The sequence below is a fragment of the Bos indicus x Bos taurus genome, chromosome 7 (assembly GCF_003369695.1).
Source record: "Bos indicus x Bos taurus breed Angus x Brahman F1 hybrid chromosome 7, Bos_hybrid_MaternalHap_v2.0, whole genome shotgun sequence".
Lineage (NCBI taxonomy): Eukaryota > Metazoa > Chordata > Mammalia > Artiodactyla > Bovidae > Bos > Bos indicus x Bos taurus.
In genome coordinates this window covers 27193207-27215249 of record NC_040082.1, presented here as the reverse complement: position 1 = coordinate 27215249, position 22043 = coordinate 27193207, and the positions used below count along the sequence as shown (strand labels likewise).

Sequence of the window (22043 nt, the reverse complement as noted above, 5' to 3'; positions counted from 1 at the left end):
TACTTCATCTCAACTGTTAATTCTGGACAGCCCTTTGTCATAATTATTTGGATTTTATTGTTGTTGTTGTTAGCAATTTTGACCATACTGTATATTCTTTTCTGCAGAGGAAATTCGCAGATTGCCAAAATACATTAGGTTTCCTGATGCGTTTTTAGCTCACAACATTTGAACAATAATGTTCATTTGATCATTTTTGTTTTACTGATAGAATGGAATTGCAGACAGGCATGCTGAGCCTTTAAGGACATCCATCCACCAAAAGGAACACTGTGGTACATATTCTTCCTGGGGACAGACTAGTCATGGACCTTAATTACATATGTAGCTTGTACCAAGGATATTGAATTCAGTGTTAATTGCCTTTATTTTCTCCTCTCAGCATTTGAGACTCAATGGTCTTATTGTTCATAGTTGATCATCTCTGGAGAATGAGTTAATGCAGTTGTGTGAATACATTCACCTTGACTTGGCAAATACTACAGAAAAGATATTATGAACCAGGTTTCTTTCCTACTGAAGAAAAATCTATTTTTTTCTGAATGAAAGGCCTAAATTCATGATGGCTTGAATTGAGTGATCCCTGTAATTTGCATTTTATGGCCAACCTGAGAGTGTATTTTGGGTGGTTAATGGTAACATTTCTGAGCCCATCAATCAGAAACAGATCGCATACTCAGCACACTCAGTTTTGGAACATCGATTTCCTCTCCTTAAAGTCATACAGTGGTTTGGCTTTGATAAAAGTGCTTAATGCCAAACTTCCATTCCACCAGACAAAATGAAAATGAGTGTCTAATAACTCAGACACATTGGTCTGGCCCCACATTCCGCTTTGCAGCATGAATCTGGATGTCAACACAATTAAAGCAAAGCTAAAAGGAGTGTGCATTGAATTGCCAAAGGAAAGGGATGGATGATGTTTGGCTTTTTTAGGGTTTTCTTTTCTTTTTCCTTACTGCATAGGATGGGTCTGTTTTAAAATTGTAAAATATAAATATGATAATTGACCAAACAAGATCCTCTTCTTTAAAGAAAACAGTAGGAAAGATGCTATTTTTTGAAGAAAACAAAAGGGTGAGGTGCTTGAGCCTTTTGTATGTGTTAAAATGATTCTGGCTTCACTTAGTTCCCAGTACAAGGAGTGATTCAAAAAATTATTTGTGCCACAAGTGTTCTGAACACCTGCAGTCTTACAGGCACTGTTCTGGGTGCTGGGTGATAGAGCTCTGAACAAAACAAAGGCTCTGATCTTCTTGACTCAGCATAATTCTTGGCAGGGAATACAAAGAGATACTATTTGTTGGTTACTTTTTAATTTACCACGTGCTTCAAGGTACACCATTTCCTTTGGCTGACAGCAATATTTCTGTGGGTTAAGTGGACCAGAAACTGAGGCCCAGGAAGGAAAAGTGATGTGTTCAAGGTCACACAGCTAGTAAATTAGAGAGTGGGAAGAATGAACCTCAGTGGCCTTGGGAAGCCCAGATTTCTTCAACATCTTCACTCTTCTGAAGTAACTCTTAACGAAAAGCATTTTATTTATATGTGAAGCTGATAGACTCAGCAGTAACATCTTTGGAAGGAAGTTTGGGGGCAATTACCTTTTACTTCCTTTTAAGAGAATATTAAAAAGAAAAAGTTTTCATTTTTCTTCTTGTTTCTGGTATCGCCTTTCAGGTACCTTCTATTTTATCTTACAGCAAGGTTCGCTGAGGAATAACTACCCCAGTCTGTTTACCAGATGCAGCTGTGCTCCTGTGATTTACTGCCAGGACACTGAAAGATTTTTTTCTCCCTTTTCAGGTTGCCTAAGAACAAATGTTTTCTTCATTAACAGCGGCATTGTTCTCTAAACAGTTTTCTATCCAAATTTCGGTGATGACTGTGTTGTTGTTTCTTCAGCTGACCTTTTCTGTTCTCTGCTTTAGTAACTTCCCAACTCCCAGCAACTCTGAAAGAGGGGACGCATTTGGTGGAATGATAACAGATCTTAAAATCTAGAAGAAGGTCTTAGAACCATGGAGGGACAGTTCTGTACACACAATTTGCCCCCAAGTCAAGATACATCTTGCCAAACAGAAGTGCCAGAGTGTTGACAGTTTCTTAAGGCTTGTGGGCTATATGTTAGGAGTGTTGAAAACGTTACCTATATAGCATAAGGAGAATAGAGTTTTAGTGAGGTTGTTTAAGAATGACAATTTCAGCCTCTGTGGTCGTGAACAAGTGTTGTTGTAATCTCCCCATCTTCCCCCAACATACACAGGCCAAACTAAATGTGGGACTTTGTAGTATAACCTATAGACTATAGGAGTCTTAAAGCATAAGAAATATTCCCAAACGTAGACTGATGCCTAAGAAAGCATCATCTGAAAGCATTGCCTTTTAATAAATAAGATGTGTATCACATTATTTTTAGCTAAGATTGAAAAGACAAACTGCTTCTGATAACTCCTTTCAGAATTGCATGCTAGAAGGTGCTGCTTGACACATTGTCCTTCATTATGTGTTTGTTAAATTCATGAATAATAAGGATTAAGTGAATTGGTGTGGTTATTTGGCTTCTTTAAAAAAAATTCACTCTGTTAAGTATTTGCACATCTATTTACAATCATTGGAAGAGTACAGATAAATAATCTGTCCCTGTTTGGTTTTAGCAGAAACACTGCCTCTATTTTCTGTACACATGTGCTAACTGAGAAAGGAACTGGGGCAGTGTCATGGTCATGTATCTAAATTTTTAGGATCATTTGGTTTTCTGTACTTAAGAGGAAAATACTTTCTCTTAGTGATAAAAGACAAAGAAAACCAGACCAAAACTGTTTAGGCTAATAGAGGATAAGAAAGAGGGTAGAGAATAATTTTTTTCTGATGTATTATTCAGTAAGCTAGGGATCCTCTAGAATCTTGAACTGTGTTTCTTCAAATAAATGATAATTTCCAAGGTTATGGTTGGATGGTATCACCAACTCAATGGACATGAGTTTGATCAAGCTCTGGGAGTTGGTGATGGACAGGGAAGCCTGGCGTGCTGCAGTCCCTGGGGTCACAGAGTCAGACATGACTGAGTGAGTGAACTGAACTGATGCTATTACAGTATCACAGCACTGACTGGCAGTAAGGATATTTTAACAAATTTCCCGATTCTACCTCTCCCCCGCCCCCGCAACCCTTTCATATATAAAGATCTGTTTCCTCTTCACCCCTCCCACTTCTCCTCTGAAATCTTCCATGTGAACTTTCCAAAAGAAAACCCGCTATTTCCAAGTAGCCAAAATAGGCTTCCTTCTTGGGTTCTGAGTGCTACTGTTATAAAACTGCCTATCTGTGTCTTGAGTCCTTTCCTATGAGATTGGTGGTGTCCAAACAACTCTGTAATACAACTCAAAACTTCCAGTGCACATTGTTGAAATCAATTAGTCAGCTGGCTCTAACTAAACAACAGGCCTGATAGACTAAACTGAAATAAGGACTGTTCTCAGAGATAAGCTGCATCTGTTTTATGATTCTGGCTTAATCACTGAAGCCAGGAAAAAAGTTAAGTCTCTCATCATGCATGATTTCCCACAATGAGTTATAGGAGGAGGAATAAATGGAGTGAGAATCAGGAAACAATCTGACTTTCAGCTTGGCCCCCAAGTCAGACATATAAAATGAGCATTTATTTCATCTAATAGAGTTTTGTTATCTTCATCAATCAGTAAAATTTAGGGGAGGGGCGTCTGATCATTAGGTAATGTGGAGTTTTCACAGTGTCCCCACTTTCACAAACTTGGCCATTTTGTTCGTTTTTACATGTAACTGGTTCAATATCTTCATGAGATGCTTTATGAAAGTTAAAATGATTTCTATTGATCATCATTTAATGCATATTTTAATCTCACCTGTGAGTAGGCTTGGAGAAAGCAATGGCACCCCACTCCAGTACTCTTGCCTGGAAAATCCCATGGACGGAGGAGCCTGGTAGGCTGCAGTCCATGGGGTTGCTAAGAGTCGGACACAACTGAGCGACTTCACTTTCACTTTTCACTTTCCTGCATTGGAGAAGGAAATGGCAACCCACTCCAGTGTTCTTGCCTGGAGAATCCAGGGACGGCGGAGCCTGGTGGGCTGCCGTCTATGGGGTCACACAGAGTCGGACACGACTGAAGTGGCTTAGCAGCAGCAGTGAGTGGGCTAGTCTGAGAAGGTTGCCAATGAGAAGTCAATGCTATGTGCAAGACTACTTTCTTTTGATATACTTAAAAAGTGGCAATCTAGAAAATATAGCTGAAGTTTACTGCCAGTGTAAAATTTAAACATATTTGACAAATGTTTTCATCTCACCAGGATACTGGTTATAGTATGCTTGTTTCAAAAGAGAAAAAGTGTATGTATATATTAATACACATACACATATCTACATATGTGCATATGGCTTGATGAAATGAGGGGTACTAAGTTAAAGTCACTCTTGATAAACTTCAAATCCTGATGCTTTTGCACTGGGAGTTACCTATACTCCTTCTCCTTTTGGGAAAAAGGCTCACAGTTGTTAGTGATATCCCAGAAGCTGCCAATTGATGAAGAATTTTTTTCTCTTAGTAAATCTACGTGACAAGAACCTGTGACCATGCAGCTCTCTGGGAAGTGGGGAAGGACTATTTCCAGAGCCTTTGAAGTCATTATGCAAATAGAGCATTCATAATCCTTTTAGCAAGAATTCTTATCTTATCATTTGACTGATTTCTCTTTAGAAAAGTTTGGTAAGAAATTATTAGCCCCAGTTGCTTCACAAGTGAGTCAGTAGACTCTGCAGCCTACAGAAGTTTTGATTGGCCCCTTTTCCAGTTTTTCTCCTGCTGATACTGGCTTTCATCAAGGAAAGTGCAGTTCGATAGTGCCTTTCCAGTCCTAAGATGTATTGTCACTCATTTGGCAGGAATCACCTGGGCTCTCTTTATCATGATTTCTTTGTCACTGTAACCAAAATTGGTGAATCCCTTGCTTCAGGGACATTGCATTGATGTGGCTTGGGATGTCTATGAACTTTTGGATGAGTGAACCAAGTTTGAATGATATAGGTGAGTTTAATAAGCCCATCCTTGTTTCTTCCCAGACACGGAGACATGTGACTATGGCTGGCACAAATTTCAAGGGCAGTGCTACAAGTACTTTGCCCATCGACGGACGTGGGATGCAGCTGAACGGGAATGCCGTCTGCAGGGCGCCCATCTCACCAGTATCCTGTCTCACGAGGAACAAATGTTTGTGAATCGTATGTACCAAATATACATGGGTTTTCATTCAATCTTACCACCTTCTTAGTTTTTCCTGTATCTAACTGAAACAAGTAGCATTCTCAGTTGTGACCCAACTTATTAAATCCCTCATCTGTAAAATGCTTTAAATCATGTCTCCTATGTGAGTCCCCTATTTTGAGAAACATTCAATTGTAACATGGGCAGACATTTCTTGATTTGCCACCAGAAATGGTTGAAATAGCATGCTATAGGTGGAATCATATGAAATTGCTATTCAATCATTTTTTAACTTACAGAAATGACCACCTCTTAAGTTTCCAATCTAATTCTTCCCATACTTTTTGGTTTTTGAATATGTACATATGTTGTCTAAAGTTAAAGAGAAAATTGCTTTCAATTATTTTTATCCCACTAATTAAAATTAAATTATAATAGCACCCTAATGTTATTCTCTGTGCATAATTGGCTTATGGATGCTGAAAGCTAATGAAACTTATTACCAGAGCTGTTTAATAACTTCCTAGACTATGGCAAAGAGGAGGGCAGCTAGCTTTTATGTAGAAAATACATAGAAATTTTTTGCTCATGAAACATTGTTTGATGATCTATTTAATATGTTCTTATGGTGCCTGCTATCTTTTAGAAGTTTGATTGTTAATTTGCAATCTGGGTAGAGGTTCATTTAAGTGTTTTCATGGTGTCTTTGCCTGTGACTCATTCCATGGTGAAAGTCATTATTTTTGAGGAAGTTTTGCAGAACTGTCCAGTCTAGGTGCTCACCATTAAAAATGCTTTGAGAAGAAACATGTGGCTTCCAAAATGAGTCTAGTATGGGTGAGATCTGTCACATTTTATTGGTTCACTGAACTTTTGCCAACTGCACAGCTTAATAAAAAAAAGTGGAAAGTTTCTATCATGAGTAAAGATGGAAAAAATTACTTAATTGTAGTAAACTGCTAGGGAAATAATTGTCCATGTCTGATATTTTATTCACGATATTTGCAAATTAGCTTTTTAGTTTAAAACACGTTGGGCAGAAGAACAAAAGATAGTTAGACCATGAAAGATTTTTATGAGCAACTAAACAGAAATTCAGCCAGGAGAGGATTCATGATTCAGTCCAAAAATAACTTTCTTTGATACATTTCATCCATAATTGGGAAAGGCAATAAAAATGTCTGTGTTGTTCTCCTTCTCAGGTGTGGGCCATGATTATCAGTGGATAGGTCTCAATGACAAGATGTTTGAGCATGACTTCCGTTGGACTGATGGCAGCACACTGGTAAGTTGCTGATTAAAATGATACCAATTCTAGAACTTGGTACTGTGGGTTGCTGGCATTTTACTGAGACACATTAGGCTGCAGACCAATTAAACGTCTTGCTCAGTGATATTTTCATCTAATCAGTGTAATATTTCATCTACTTGGTAAAATAGACAGGGGTTAAAATAGTTCGTTCCCTGAGAACAGATCCAGCTACTAATATTAGTCAGGGTGGCCCTCTTAAAAGAAGAGTATATTGCATTTCCATTGAACAGGTAAACTGCACAATCATCAGAATTGCCTCAGGCCTGTCTTTCAGATGGTTATCTTTGTTTTTACAGCTTCAAAGCAAAAAGGGAAATAATAAATGTGACAGAAAACATCCTTTAAAAAAAACAAAACCTTTTCTTCTTACATAATTGCACTGGAAATCTGATATTATAAGGCATGGCTCATTTTTATCTGAGCAAAAAATGCTCATTTTTTTTTACATCTTAGAAAGGATTGTTGAATTATGATCTTATAAATTTCTTTCTATTCAAACTCAGTTGACTAATTATATGGTCTGTTAGATTTTTCTACCTCTTAAAGAAAAAAGTGATTTGATAATACTGCCCACATCCTTGAGTAGACTTCAATAAGGTTCTTTAGATTTGAGTCACTGCTAGTAAATGCATGAGTCTAATTCCTAAGAACTAGTTCAAGTGCAATGGCAACCCACTCCAGTACTCTTGCCTGGAAAATCCCATGGACAGAGGAGCCTGGTGGGCTGCAGCCCATGGGGTTGCTAAGAGTCGGACACGACTGAGCGACTTCACTTTCACTTTTCACTTTCCTGCATTGGAGAAGGAAATGGCAACCCACTCCAGTGTTCTTGCCTGGAGAATCCCAGGGACGGGGGAGCCTGGTGGGCTGCCGTCTAAGGGGTCGCACAGTCGGACAGGACTGAAGCGACTTAGCAGCAGCAGCAGCAGTTCAAGTGCAGCTAGCTATAGTGGTTGTTCTGGGCTCTGGCTGTTCATTAAAATCACCTGGGGAGCGTAATTTAAAAAAAAAACAAAAACTGGTGTCTAGGCTTCGGCTCAAATTCATTAAAGCAAAACCTCTGGCAGCTATATTTTCTAAGGGTTCCCTGGGTGATTCTAAAATGCAGACAAAGATTTGGGATCTACTAGGCTAGACAGTTAAGTGTAAATTCAATTCTAACTTAGATAAACAAGAGGAAAACCTGAAAATAATTTTTAAACACTTTTTGTGTGTGCTTAAGTTTCATTCATTACTGCCACTCATCTGGATTTAATGAGTTTGGCAAAATGTGAAGTTCATTCTAGAACAGACGCCAAACTAATTATTGTTTTCAGAAGTTCTGCTCTGCCTGTTCAGGAAAACTTTTCTGTGCTCTCCTGGACATGCCCCTCAGTTCATCTCTGTGTCCATCATTGTACTCAGCATTTTGTACTCATCTATTCTCCACAGTAACCTGTAAGAAAGGCATCAGGTGGTTATTTTAATAGGAAAATGAAGGTCAGTTAGGCTAAACTTTTGCCCACAGTCACAATGCTATTAAGGGGAGAAGCCATAGGCTTTCTCCTAGCTGGTACCTCCTTGACTTTAAAAAGGGTATCCCTTATCACATTTTGCCTTTAGGAACCCTAAAATACCCTGGCTTGCACTGTCTCTGTCATCACTCCTTATATTTAATCAACATTGTTTGTCGTTTGTGTCCATAAGTAAGTTCTTTGGTAAGAGGCAGAAAAAGTACAGAAAGTAGTTTGTCCATAAAATATATTCTCAGTAAGGTATAGGATTTCAGCCCTTGTACCAGGAGTCTTAGGCTTCCCTGGTGGCTCAGACAGTAATGAATCTGCCTGCAATATGGGAGACCCAGGTTCAGTCCCTGGGTTGGAAATACCCCTTGGAGAAGTGAATGGATACCCACTCCAGTGTTCTTGCTTGGAGAATTCCAAGGACAGAGAGCCTGGTGGGCTACAGTCTATCAGGTTGAAAAGAGTCCGACTTTACTGAGTGACTAACATTTTCACTTTTCACTTCATCAAAAGTCTCATTTTCTTCTACTTGTCCTGGGTGGATGGTATTAATGTATCTGCAGTTGTTACATCTGTATATTTTCATTTTGCTGAAATCAGTAGTAATTGCAGGCTGATAATTTTGTTCATATTAATAGTGGTTCATGTAGATGAGTTCTTACATATAAATTTTAATTTAAGATAGACAATATTGTTTTTATTAATGTAAGCAAACATAAAAATTAAAGATTTTTCATGTATATTACAGACAATTAAAACTTTTTATAATTTTGTTGAAGTTTATTATGTAATATAGGCATTTAGTAAGTTTTCCCTTGTTGAATGTAGGCTTCATTCCTGTGGGATAAATTGGGTCTAGGCTACCCACTATTAAGTCTCCCCCTTATAAATAGCCCAGTAAAAGTGCAGGTTCTTGTAAGCTCTATTACAGAAGCTGGAATGCCAGGCACTCAGGTGACCAGTTCTGGTGGGTACTTACTTGTGCTTTGCAGACTTGGACCATGACTTATCTCTAAGTGTGCGTGTTACTTGGGTACCTCTATGCTCCTGCCCTGAGCTAGGATAGATGCATTTGACCCAGTCAAGTACTTGTAAAGTCTGTCATTTGAAACGTACTGATCTGATGGCAAAGTCCCTGACTATCTCCAGCCTGTCCTTGGTCCTATAGACTGGGTTTGTATATCCTCATGCTCTGTACTTTTCCATGTCACTAAGGAGAGTGAAAAGGTTGGCCTAAAGCTCAACATTCAGAAAACCAAGATCATGCCATCTGGTCCCATCACTTCATGGGAAATAGATGGCCAAACAGTGGAAACAGTGTCAGACTTTATTTTTGGGGGCTCCAAAATCACTGCAGATGGTGATTGCACCCATGAAATTAAAAGACGCTTACTCCGTGAAAGGAAAGTTATGACCAACCTAGATAGCATATTCAAAAGCAGAGACATTACTTTGCCAACAAAGGTCCGTCTAGTCAAGGCTATGGTTTTTCCAGTGGTCATGTATGGATGTGAGAGTTGGACTGTGAAGAAAGCTGAGTGCTGAAGAATTGATGCTTTTGAACTGTGGTATTGGAGAACTCTTGAGAGTCCCTTGGACTGCAAGGAGATCCAACCAGTCCATTCTAAAGGAGATCAGTCCTGGGTGTTCATTGGAAGGAATGATCAGATCAGACCAGTCGCTCAGTCGTGTCCGACTCTTTGCGACCCCACGAATCGCAGCACGCCAGGCCTCCCTGTCCATCACCAACTCCCGGAGTTCACTGAGACTCACGTCCATTGAGTCAGTGATGCCATCCAGCCATCTCATCCTCTGTCGTCCCCTTCTCCTCCTGCCCCCAATCCCTCCCAGCAGCAGAGTCTTTTCCAATAAGTCAACTCTTCACATGAGGTGGCCATAGTACTGGAGTTTCAGCTTTAGCATCATTCCTTCCAAAGAAATCCCAGGACTGATCTCCTTCAGAATGGACTGGTTGGATCTCCTTGCAGTCCAAGGGACTCTGAAGAGTCTTCAAAGGTGAAACTCCAATACTTTGGCCACCTCATGTGAAAAGTTGACTCGCTGTAAAAGACCCTGATGTTGGGAGGGATTGAGGGCAGGAGGAGAAGGGAACGACAGAGGATGAGATGGCTGGATGGCATCACCTACTCGATGGACGTGGGTTTGGGTGAACTCCGGGAGCTGGTGATGGACAGGGAGGCCTGGCGTGCTACGATTCATGGGGTCACAGAGTCGGACACGACACAGTGAACTGAACTGAAATGAAATGTTTTTTCTGGTCTCTCCATGAGCAATTGAGCTCTTCAAAGATGTGGTTCTCTTGTCTGCATTTTCTTTCTGAAGGTGTGTAGAATAAGGCTCTATACTCCCTCTGAGTTTGGTTAGTGAGCTTGAATATTGGTTTATAGCTAGCAGATGGAGGTCTGAAAAAAATCTTAGGGAATTTATCTTGCTTGTCAGGTGCCATTCAGATATGCTTGATTCATCAGATGTCATTATTCCACTCTTCTGAAGCAAGCCAGCTGAATTCGATGATTTTTTTTAATCTGTGTCCATTAAGTTTTAATGGACTATACTGTGAAACACACGTGAAATAATAACTTACTTACCATTTCCATAGTTTAGACTGGTCCTAAACTTGGTAAATAAGTGAGTATTGCACTTTTTCGAAGGAGAAATAATGGTCTTCCTCTGATATTTTCTGGGTTTCCCTGGTGGCTCAGCTGGTAAAGAATTCGCCTGCAGTGCAGGAGACCGGGTTCATCCCTGGGTTGGAAAGATCCCTTGGAGAAGGGAACGGTACCCACTCCAGTATTCTGGCCTGGAGAATTCCATGGACTGTATAGTACATGGGGTCGCAAACAGTCGGACAAGACTGAGCAACTTTCACTCACTCTGATATTTTCAGATGAAGGTAACGTGACCTAAGATAGATAACTATACCCCATAAACAAGAAACTTTCCCTTAATTAATTCACATTTTCTAATGCAAACCCAAGGGTTTTGGAGAGAGCACCAAGTAAATGGGGCTCAATTTGAAGAAGGCAGCAAATGAATGTCATAAACAAGGTGAAGTTTATCAAAGAAATGCCACAAGTAAATCTAGGAAAAACTCTGACAGACCCCCGGTTTCTTCTTAATTCACTCTTTGTGTAAAATAAAAGTGTGCTAAGAAGTGTCCTTAACTTTGAACATTTTGGAACAGAAGAGGCCATCTGCCCAACAGTCTGTCTCCCTCCTATTCGACTGATCTCTGGCCCACTTTCTGCTTTTCAAACACCCTTGCCTCCATCCTTCCTTTCCGAGGCAGCCTAGGTGTTTCTTAAATTCGTTTGTAGTTCTTTCTGCAGCCACCATCCCCTTAACAGGTTCCATGTGTGCTCAGGCCTTGGAATAAAATAGTTCCCCTTTGTTTCGCTGTTTACGCCAAGTGTCCTGCTTTTGAAAATATCCCTAATAGTAAACTCTTCCTTGGGAAAAGCAGTATCTGCTTACACTTGGGAATGGTGTTAACTTGACTGTGTGCAATTTCAAGGACTTTGTTTATGTTTTAGAGAGATTTCTCCTCTCTCCCCCCACTCCCATTTTTTGTTTGAAAGGTTTATTAGAGCTTATCCTTCTTGGGAGGTAGAGCAGTATTAAAACAAAAAGAACCTTTGATATTTACCGTATATTATCTTGTGTCATTCAGTCTTACAGTTAAAACAAACAAGTTGATACTAGGTCTCAATTTCAATCATTTCTTTTCTTGAAATCATTAAACTTTGCTTCCAAAAAACTTGCAGTGTATCGTATTTAATGTGATTATGCTTTATAGCTGGATTAATTCAGGTTATATGCTTATACTAAATTAATAGTGTTATTTGGCCAAGTTATTTACTTTGCCCTTATTCTTCAGATTCTGATGGCTTCATTCCACATTATTGGTTTGTATAATAGGATGTTGCTACAATGACAAATTCTTGCCTTTGTTGAATCTTTAAAATATTTTTTGTTATTTATTTGGAGTATTTATCCAATAAATTTCACAAAATTGTACTCATGAACAGTATTTGTTCTAGCCTCACCTTTCTGATTTCTATGAAGGCTATTTTCTCTTAACACAGTTTTTATTTTGTCACTTGCTTTCCTACTCAGCAGTCACATTTCAGTTTGTCCTTTGGTTTTCTACTCACCAGTCATTCTTTAACTTGACTATTGATTTCTCACAGCAAAATGCCTCAAGTGCTTGTTAGAAAGCCTGACAAATAACTTCCATAATGAATTACTTTCCTTGTCACCCAAGTAATGTCTTCAAAGACACTAAGTTAAACCATTCAAGTTAAATACACATTAAAGCTGGCGAACTTAAACAAACATTGCTTATCTAGCTTCTATACTATTAGCTGACTTTTAAGTTTTTTCTTTAACCTATTGTTAAATGAATGACTAGTCTGAAGTGTTTCTCCCCCAGATCTTGTTTTCCACTGCCTATGACCTTCCTCTTCCCTTGCTCTGAACTATTGTACTCCCTTTAAAATTCTGCAAATGTCTTCCTCTTGCCTTCAGGATAAAATTTTGTAATTATTTGTGACGCATATCACGCCCACTTACTCCATCTGCCACTTCCTAGGCTGTCTTATCTCAAAATACCCACAGTTTCAGGAATAAGCCATGACATCTCACTCCTGCGGGTCTTTACATTCACGTGCCCTCAGTCTCAAAATGCTCTCACCTCTTGCCCTAAATTCACTTGATAAATGTTTGAATACCTTGCTTAGCTAAGAGTCGCCTTCTTCCAGGAAACCCTCCTAGCTGGATGTGACGAAGGACTCTTCCTCTGTGTTGCAGAAACCTTTGTGCGCTCTTCCCATCCTACCACTGAACCCTGTGGTGTTAATTTCCTGACACAGAGCTTTCTGGGGTGGAGATTAACTTTCATCCCTATTTTCTTGGCACCTAGCAGAGTGGTTGACAAAAACAGATATTTGAATAATAATCAGTATCCATACATTACTCAACCAACTCACTGTGTTATCTTTTGAATACTGAAAAGACTCATCAAGTCTTTTGGCTGAATCTCCCCATGACAATTCTTGTTTCTCTAAATTGTTTTATTTAAAGTTGTATCAGTATGAAAAAAATTAAACCATAAAATAGGTGGTATTTCAAACATGACAAAAAGAAAAAAAAAATGTTTCTGTGAATCAGAAGTATGTCGCTGAGCATAATGCATCTTACGAAAGTTATTAACTCAAAGGAAAACAGATGTTCCTCCTGGAAATGATGACAATTTTGTCCATGGTTGTCCCAAGAATACATATAAGCCTTGGGAAGAAAAAATGGAAAGCAAACTTTTCAAAAGTTTGAGTTCTATCAGGGCTGATTTTCCATGAAGTTTTGGGAAACTGACAATTACTCAGACTTTTAAAAACCTTATTATCCAAATCCAAAATGTAGTGAAACAAGCAAAAGGAATCCCACTCCTGAATGTTTTCAGCTTGTTTCATTTCTTATGGGTTGCTTCCCCGAGGATGACGTGGTTGCTAAGTTGGACAGGGCTTCCTTTATCCATCCACTATCTGAGTCCGTCCTTTCAAGCACAGAGGGAGCCAGACCTCAGGGAGCACTCTGGAGTCACTTATGTTTCTCCACCTACATGCATCCTGGCAAAATCATTTCATGACTTGCTTTTCAACTACAGATTATAGTGTGTCCATGGACAGCAAAGTTAGGAAGATGCTGGAAACTGTTAAGTGCCTTCGTCACACCATTTTTTTTATAACACAACTCCCCAGTTTAAAATCAACCCGTGGGCCTCAGAGACTTAAAGCTTGTACTCTCTTACCCCCTCCTCTCTCTAACCACCCAGGAATAAAACTCTCAGAGAATTCTCACAGGATTCTCCTGAGGTCTGTATTGCTCCTTTCAGTCTTCTTTTTAGTCAGTTCCTACAGCAGCTCAAAACTGCCCCCTCACCACTGGGGCTCAGATGCTTCAGTGGATCAAATGCGATTACTTCAAAGGAAAATGTCACCTTCGATGTCCAGAGGTTGAGGATTGAATAGAACTGACAATCCAGTTCCCTTTAAAAAAACGTTGAGGAGCTTTAGGAAAGTCTGATTTGTAAGGGAAAAACCCTTGGCTTTATCCTTATACATTAAAAAGAGCACTTTCTACATCTCTTTTATACTTTTCCCCTGTCATCTCTGTTTTATCAGCACTCAGTGTCACTCTGTGAAAGACTGGTAGCTTGTCAGCTTCCTAGGAAGTAGTCACGGCCTCCTTCTCACTCTCCAGGGTCGTGTTTGGAGACAACAGACTTCCTTTTCTCTGCACTTGTCTGGCTCTAGTCAGAAAGTTCTCAAACAAGTTAGTAATTCACAAATCCATAGCTGTCTTATTTTCTAGCTCTAGCTAATTAATCTTGTGCCTTTATGTTATGAGATAGATTATGAAGTGCTTATTGATATCCTTTTTGTGCTTAAAAAATGCTATGGGAATAATATTCTGGAAGATATCGGAATTTTGCAATTTTTTTTTTTTTTTAAACATGGTTGATCATTGGCAAACTGGCCCTCCTAGAATTTGGAATACTCACTTGCCCTCCTGGTCATGATGCAGAGTTGATGCAGAAAGATAGCTAAATCGGTTGTGGATTTGACTTTAAATCCAGAGTCCCTTTTTCTTCTTTCATAAATAAACACCTCAGTCTGTCATGCAAAGTATGGTGAGAAAAAAAAACACAGCTTTTAAAAAGGTAGAAACAATAAAGAAATGGCCTTTAATCCAGGAAGAGACACTTAAAAGGGACAGAGAAAAAGAGTAACAAATTGCAGGCCATAAACCATTATTTTTTTTTTTTTTTCTGCAGGAATGTACCGTTATTACCCTTTTATAAACACAGAGGTTCGTATCCTCCTCCCTCTCCCAGATGTCTTGGACATTGAAAAGAGAATCAAGAGAATTAACTAACCGTGTCTTCCAAGTTTGTTTGTAGGTTTGTAGGTTTGAAGGGATTGAGAATGATTTGGCAGAAAACAATGATGCAAAACAAAACCCCCAAGCCAAAACTTTCAGTTTTACTTTTTCTACCTGAAAATCTTAGAAGACTTCCTGTCAAATGTTTGCAGATGGATGTGTGTTGGCTGTGCTGTGGCTTCAGCTCCAAGTCAAATGCCACTTCCCTATGAGCAAGTCACACTGCATATCAACATTAATTTAATTATGTTAAATCTCACAGACTTCATCACATTACCCTAAAAGCCAAGGAAACGTAGGCTGTTTCCTCTTCCTTTCACACATTGCCCATGAGTAGAAGAATTTTCAGTTTCTTGTCCAAAAGACCACTAAACTCTTGGTGAAAATTTTTACTTGTGTTGCAGTTCAGTTTGATTTGAAACAAGAATTGATTCTTCTGATTCTACACGTGAGATAGATCGAGCAATAGAGTAGTTGTAGAACACAAAACCCTCACCTCCTCCTTTCCCTTCCTTGAGTCAGCTGGTTCGTGACAGCAAACAGCTGGAAGAACCATATTTACCCTCCACCAGAAGATCACTTCATAGTTGACAAAATTCCCCTTAAAAAAAGAATTGATCAATGCAGTAGTTCCTTCTCCCAGAGGCTTTTCCAACAGTGCTCTGTGAAACTTGAAAATCACACACGGTTATTTAAATTTAATTGCTAATTAGTTTAAGGCAATGCATAACCAAGGAAAAGGCCAAGAAAATGTTGAATGGATTTGGCAGTTTCACGTTGCATTTGGATCGTTAGCACTTCCTGACTGAAGACCTGTACAAACAAACTTGGGGCGAAGGAACCCACTGGCATCATTCATGGTGGGGATTAAACGCAAGTGGCTTGTGGGGCTGAGCCTGGGGCCCCATCTCCCAAGTGCTCTCACAGTGGGAGGAACTCACATCCTTTGGAAACTGCTGTTGATAATTACTACTTTGTAGGGCAGTGAGCTCACACTATTACACAAGATTAGTGCTGTGCTCCAAAGCTGGCAGATCATCTCTCCCGCACAGAGACTTGCCAGCTAGGAAAATAATGGGCATATTGCCACTTTAACAACTATCAGGAGAGCCCAAGTTAGTTTTTCTTCCCTTCGATGTATTCATGTTTGCAGGATCCGACTCCAGGCTGCCAGCCTAGGGCAGGGACACCAAAACAAACGTCTCTTTCTCCTTTAAAACAAAGCTGCTCTTTTCCTTTTGGTTGTTGGACTAAAAGACAACGGCAAAACCATAACCTCCTTTAAAACATAAATAAACAAGGACCGAGACCAGAGTAACCTGAAGCAAGTACCAGGATCAGAAGAGGGTGTATCTCTACCTCGAAGTGAGGTCATGTGACCCGGCAATTTAAATAAAACAAAATTAAATACAACCGCCCCCCTTCCCCCCATGCCGCAGACTGCAAACAAATGCCTATTGTGACCAGAGCCATCTAGGGGAGAGAGGCATTTTAAAGTTACCAAATGTTTTGATTTCTCTAATAAGTAGTCCTCCTAAGCTCCTGGCAGATAACCATTTGACCTGTGTTCTGAAAGGCGGAGAGTTGGGGGCGGAGGTAAACCCAGAGTGGTTTATCTGAGTCCTTCATTTAGTGCAAAGGTGGTTTCTTATCAGCATATGTTTCAAAAGGGTAAGCAGTCCTCTAGGGTCGCTGTTTTCTCTTTGGAGTTTGCTTTTATCCTTGTATCCTTGGGTGGTTATCTGCTTACCCCTGGCATCCTGGCATCATCTGCATTTGGCCATGGGAAGAGCAGCAGTGGCCCTACCGGTTCCAGGTGATAAAAAGAGTTTGAACACAGAGAAGTCAGCTTTTAGTACAAGTGTCATGTTTTTATAACTAATCTACATAAGTTTTTAATTAAAAACAAACTAAATCACACGAAGACATTAACTTGTGTGCATATTGTTGTTCAATAGCTAAGTCATATCCCTGCTCCATGGACTACAGCAGACCAGGCTTCCCTGTCCTTCACTATCTCTTGGAGGTTACTCAAACCCATGTCCATTGAGCTGGTGATGCCATCCAACCATCTCATCCTCTGTCTCCCTTTTCTCCTCTTGCCCTCATTCTTTCCCAGCACATGGTCTTTTCGAATGAGTCAGCTTTTCACATCAGGTGTCTACAGTATTAGAGCTTCAGCTTCAGCATCAGTCCCTCCAATGAATATTCAGACTGATTTCCTTTAGGATTGACTGGTTTGATCTTGCAGTCCAAGGGACTCTCAAGAATCTTCTCCAGCACTACATTAAAAGCATCAGTTCTGCAGTGCTCAGCTTTCTTTATGGTCCAACTCTCACATCCATACGTGACTGCTGGAAAAACCATAGCTTTGACCATCCAGACCTTTGTTGGCAAAGTGATGTCTCTGCTTTTTAATATGCTGTGTAGGTTTGTCATAGCCTTTCTGCCAAGGAGCAATTGTCTTTTAATTTTGTGGCTGCAGTCATGGTCTGCAGTGATTTTGGAGCCCAAGAAAATAAAATCTGTCACCATTTTTACTTTTTCTTCATCTATTTGCCATGGAGTGATGGAACCAGATGCCATGATCTTAGTTTTTTGAATGTTGAGTTTTAAGCCAACCTTTTCACTCTCCTGTATAGGTGCTTATTTTTTATCTGCCCTGTTCTAAGGATTTTAGGTGGCTATTATAGATTTGGCTTGTTTCTGATGCAGTTTCACCATTGATGTAAGTTATCTGATAATTTAAAAAGCCCAAATAGTAAAAATAAACTATTGTAGTTGAATGTTTTTGTCAAGTAGAAAGTTTAGATTATAGCTACACTGGCCTGTAGCCAAATAGAATGTAATGGGATTGGTACTTACTGTTTAGTTGAGATCTATTTTTTAGAAAAGTGTTCTCTTCTTACTTTTCCTCACAAAACTGAAAGGACATAACACAGATAATTTTAATCTTTTTTTTTTTCCCATATAGAGTAAATAATCGTAGTTTTGGGGGGATTCTACTTTAACTGTGAATTAGTTGGTAATTCAAAATATAGTGATGGATGGATATCACCACCTAGTGGCCAGATAGTATTTTGCATGTCAAAACTTCGCATTCCCAGAACTGCACTTAAATTCCTGCAGGAGTAATATTCTCTGTGAGTTAAGTCCCTATAGCTTTAGGTTTTAAAATTCTAGTATGAATTGCATTATATTGTGAACTTGAAAGTTACATGTGATATGAGATGATTTTTCAAATACAGTTGAAGCTAACACATGAAGTCACATGCTTAGTAAAATCCTAGCAACTGAGGCAAATATTAGGACCAATCTTTCCCGTATCTTCACTTTATGCACAGTAATAACAGAGGAAAGTTTTCCTTGGCTGGTTCGCTTGGCGTGTGAACCTAGAGGATATTTTTGGTTTTATTATGAAAATTTTTTTACAGTGAATTAAATCAGCAGTGTTTGGGGAAAGGGAGACTAGGTAGAAAGTAGAGACTGGATTGTTCATGGAAAAAAAAAAAAACTCCAAATTATAACTTGAAGCCTTAATAAATTCTTCCAACAATTACAATAATATATTATATCATAGAATGACTTTACTGGACAAATGTCAAGAGTGGTTTTTATCAATGGAATGTATGTGATTAATTGTTTAAACATACTTGGCAAAACCCAAAGTAGTTCTAAAACACAAAGCCATTAAGATAATCTAAATTCCAGTGAATTTTAAAGAACAAAAGATTCAATCTAACTCAAGTGAAGCGGAAAAACTGTAGAAAAATATGTGTGTAGGTCCAAGGTCAGTGACAGAGGAGGCCCTTGGCAGATACAGATTCAAGATTTGCAGTTCAGATATACGTGGGAGATCTTGGGCTCCAAAACCACTGCAGATGGTGACTACAGCCATGAAATTGAAAGAGGCTTACTCCTTGAAAGAAAAGTAATGAACAACCTAGGCAGCATATTAAAAAGCAGAGACATTACTTTGCCAACAAAGGCATGTCTAGTCAAAGCTATGGTTTTCCAGTAGTCATGTATGGATGTGAAAGTTAGATTATAAAGAAAACTGAGCGCCAAAGAATTGATGCTTTTGAACTGTGGTGTCGGAGAAGACTCTTGAGAGTCCCTTGGACAGCAAGGAGATCCAACCAGTCCATCCTAAAGGAAATCAGTCCTGACTGTTCATTAGAAGGACTGAAGCTGAAGCTGAAACTCCAATACTTTGGCCATCTGCTGTGAAGAACTGGCTCATTTGAAAATACCGTGATGCTGGGAAAGATTGAAGGCAGGAGGAGAAGGGGACGACAGAGGATGAGATGGTTGGGTGGCATCACTGACTCAATGGGCATGAGTTTGAGTAAACTCTGGGAGTCAGTGATGAACAGGGAGGCCTGGAGTGTTGCAGTCCATGGGGTCATGAAGAGTAGGACACGACTGAGTGACTGAACTGAACTGATGATATGAGAGAGCCTCAAGATCCATGACATGAAACAGTTTGTACTTTTTGCTCAAGCACAAATTCAAACTCTACCCAGGGACTAGTGTGTAAAGATTGTTTAGTTAGCTAACAAGTTTGTCCAAAGGACAGCTCTGTTTTCCCATCTCAAGGAGTCTGCTGCTGTTGATTCTGGTAGTCATTTAACCATTTTGGAATTTCTCTATCATCTTCATGGTGGGAACCTATCCACAGCACAGGTCTGCGTGAACAGGGGCACTCCCAAAGGTCTAGCCTAGATGCTGCCTTCCCTGAGGCCAAGAAATACTGTACTTGTAGGGGTGAATGTGTGTGTGTGTGTGTGTGATGGTAGTAAGTGTCAAATTTGTGTCACAGAAAGATGAACTTTAATTTCATTTAGTGTGTGAAAATATTTTTTTTTTATTTCATTAGAGAAGAAAAGAAACCAAAAGATTTTAAACAGAGTGATTCTTTAGCAGAACCAATTTGTTTCCATCGATTATTCTTTGGAGTTATTTGACCAAATAAATCATAAAATCTCAATGAAAAGAATTTGAAATGGGTCAAATATTATGGAGAAGGGCTAGTTATCAACCAAGTTTTGATAAGGTCCATTGCTTTGAAAATGTCTTAGCTTTAAGATGCGGATAAAGGAATTTAAAAACAAAGCTCTTTCATGTTCCAGGAATTCTTTCTCTACTAGAGGTTGAAGCATGACCTTGTTATCTTCAGGGGTTTGATTTTTGAATTGGCTTTATCCTTTAAAGACAAAAGATTTCCTAGACAAAGTCTTCTCTAGTGGCTTAGACAGTAAAGAATCTGCCTGCAGTACAGGAGATCTGGGTTCAATCCTTGGGCTGGGAAGATCCACTAGAGAAGGAAATGGCAACCGACACCAGTATTCTTGCCTGGAGAATTCCATGGACAGAAGAGCCTGGTAGGCTAAAAACAAAGATTATATTGGAATGTTGCATGTGAGGATGCGGAGAAGGCAGTGGCACCCCACTCCAGTACTCTTGCCTGGAAAATCCCATGGATGGAGGAGCCTGGTAGGCTGCAGTCCATGGGGTCTCTAAGAGTCGGACACAACTGAGCGACTTCACTTTCACTTTTCACTTTCATGCATTGGAGAAGGAAACGGCAACCCACTCCAGTGTTCCTGCCTGGAGAATCCCAGGGACGGCGGAGCCTGGTGGGCGGCCGTCTATGGGGTCACACAGAGTCGGACACGACTGAAGTGACTTAGCAGTAGCAGCATGTGAGGAGGAGAGTAAGTCATTCCACATTTCAAGAACCTTCCTTGATCCAGCCTTTTCTTTTCACCATCCAGCTGCTTGCCTATTTCCTCATAAATTGATCTGTTTATATCTGTGTCACATAAAGGACCAGCTGGGACGTGACTATCACAGAAGTAACTAATACTGGATGGTATGTTTCTTTTCTTGAACAGAAAGCAGTGCTCAAAGCTGAACCAAGCTAACTCCTGCTGTAAAGCAAAGCAAAATACCTGATTTATTTCTAAACCTTGTCTATTAATGAAATAATGCTTTTTGAAAAATTGAAGTATAGTGGATATACAATGTTGTGTTAGTTTCAGGTGTGTAGCAAAGTAATTCAGTTACATGTATGTGTGCATGTATTCTTTTCCATTATAGGTTCTTATAAGATATTGAATGTAGTTCCCTGTGCTATACAGTAGGTCTTTCTTGCTGTTTATCTATTTTAGTTATAGTAGTGTATATCTTTTAATCCTAAAGTCCTAATTTATTCCTCTCTACCTTTCCCCTTGAGTAGCCATAAGTTTCCCTTCTGTGTCTGTGAGTCTATGAATTATGCTTTTTAACCTTAGAAAAAAGACAGTGATCTATCTTTACTTAAGAAAAAAGTCAATTACTTACATTACAGTTTTATCCTCAGTTTATTTTGTTCATGCTCGTGATGCTAGTTATCTGCTGAGATTTCAGGGCCATTGATCATGGTGGTGTGTATTTTAAAGATAAAAGTCCGCTGGTATCTTTGAATGACAGTTCGGACTCCAAGACACTAAACAGTCAGAGTCACCTTGAAAGGATGTAAACCCTGACTGAGTTTAGTAGGTTTCTGGTAACTTTCAAAAGCAGAGACTCTACCCCCATCCCAAAACACAGTACATACATTTTCCCTTCCAATATGTTGACTGAATCAAGATGGAAACTTTCAAAGAGCTGGGGAGGAGAGAATAACTCTTCAGCCACTCTGCTTGGGAGAACTAAGTCAAGTTCTTCGTAGATCCGTGGAACTGAATTCACTCTCCAAGGGTGGAGAATGTTTGCAGGCAGGGGAGTTTCATGTGCTCCAGGAGACCTGCAGGGTAATTCTCTGCTTTTATGTTCATTTAAGACAGGAATAAAATTTTGACAGTAAGATACAGGTTATTTGGAAAAAAATAATCTAAGCATTTGTAAAATTTGATAGATTCTGGTGAATAACTTCAATCAATATTAGGATTGATTCAGAATGAATTCTCTGGTTGTGGAGACATTCAATTGATAGAATGGTATGTGACTGTTGGATTTTGGCCAGGATTTTTAGAATCAGTGTAT

The 22043-nt window shown here is 39.4% G+C and overlaps 1 protein-coding gene across 3 annotated transcripts in view; it reads left to right on the top strand.

Moving 5' to 3' along the window:
• Positions 1-22043, top strand: part of VCAN (versican) — a 121232-nt gene that overhangs the window by 82694 nt on the left and 16495 nt on the right. For all 3 annotated transcript variants that reach the window (XM_027545675.1, XM_027545676.1, XM_027545677.1), the window contains 2 exons: positions 5099-5257; positions 6443-6525. In XM_027545675.1, the coding sequence (XP_027401476.1) occupies positions 5099-5257; positions 6443-6525 (242 nt within the window). The remainder of the gene's footprint in view (positions 1-5098; positions 5258-6442; positions 6526-22043) is intronic.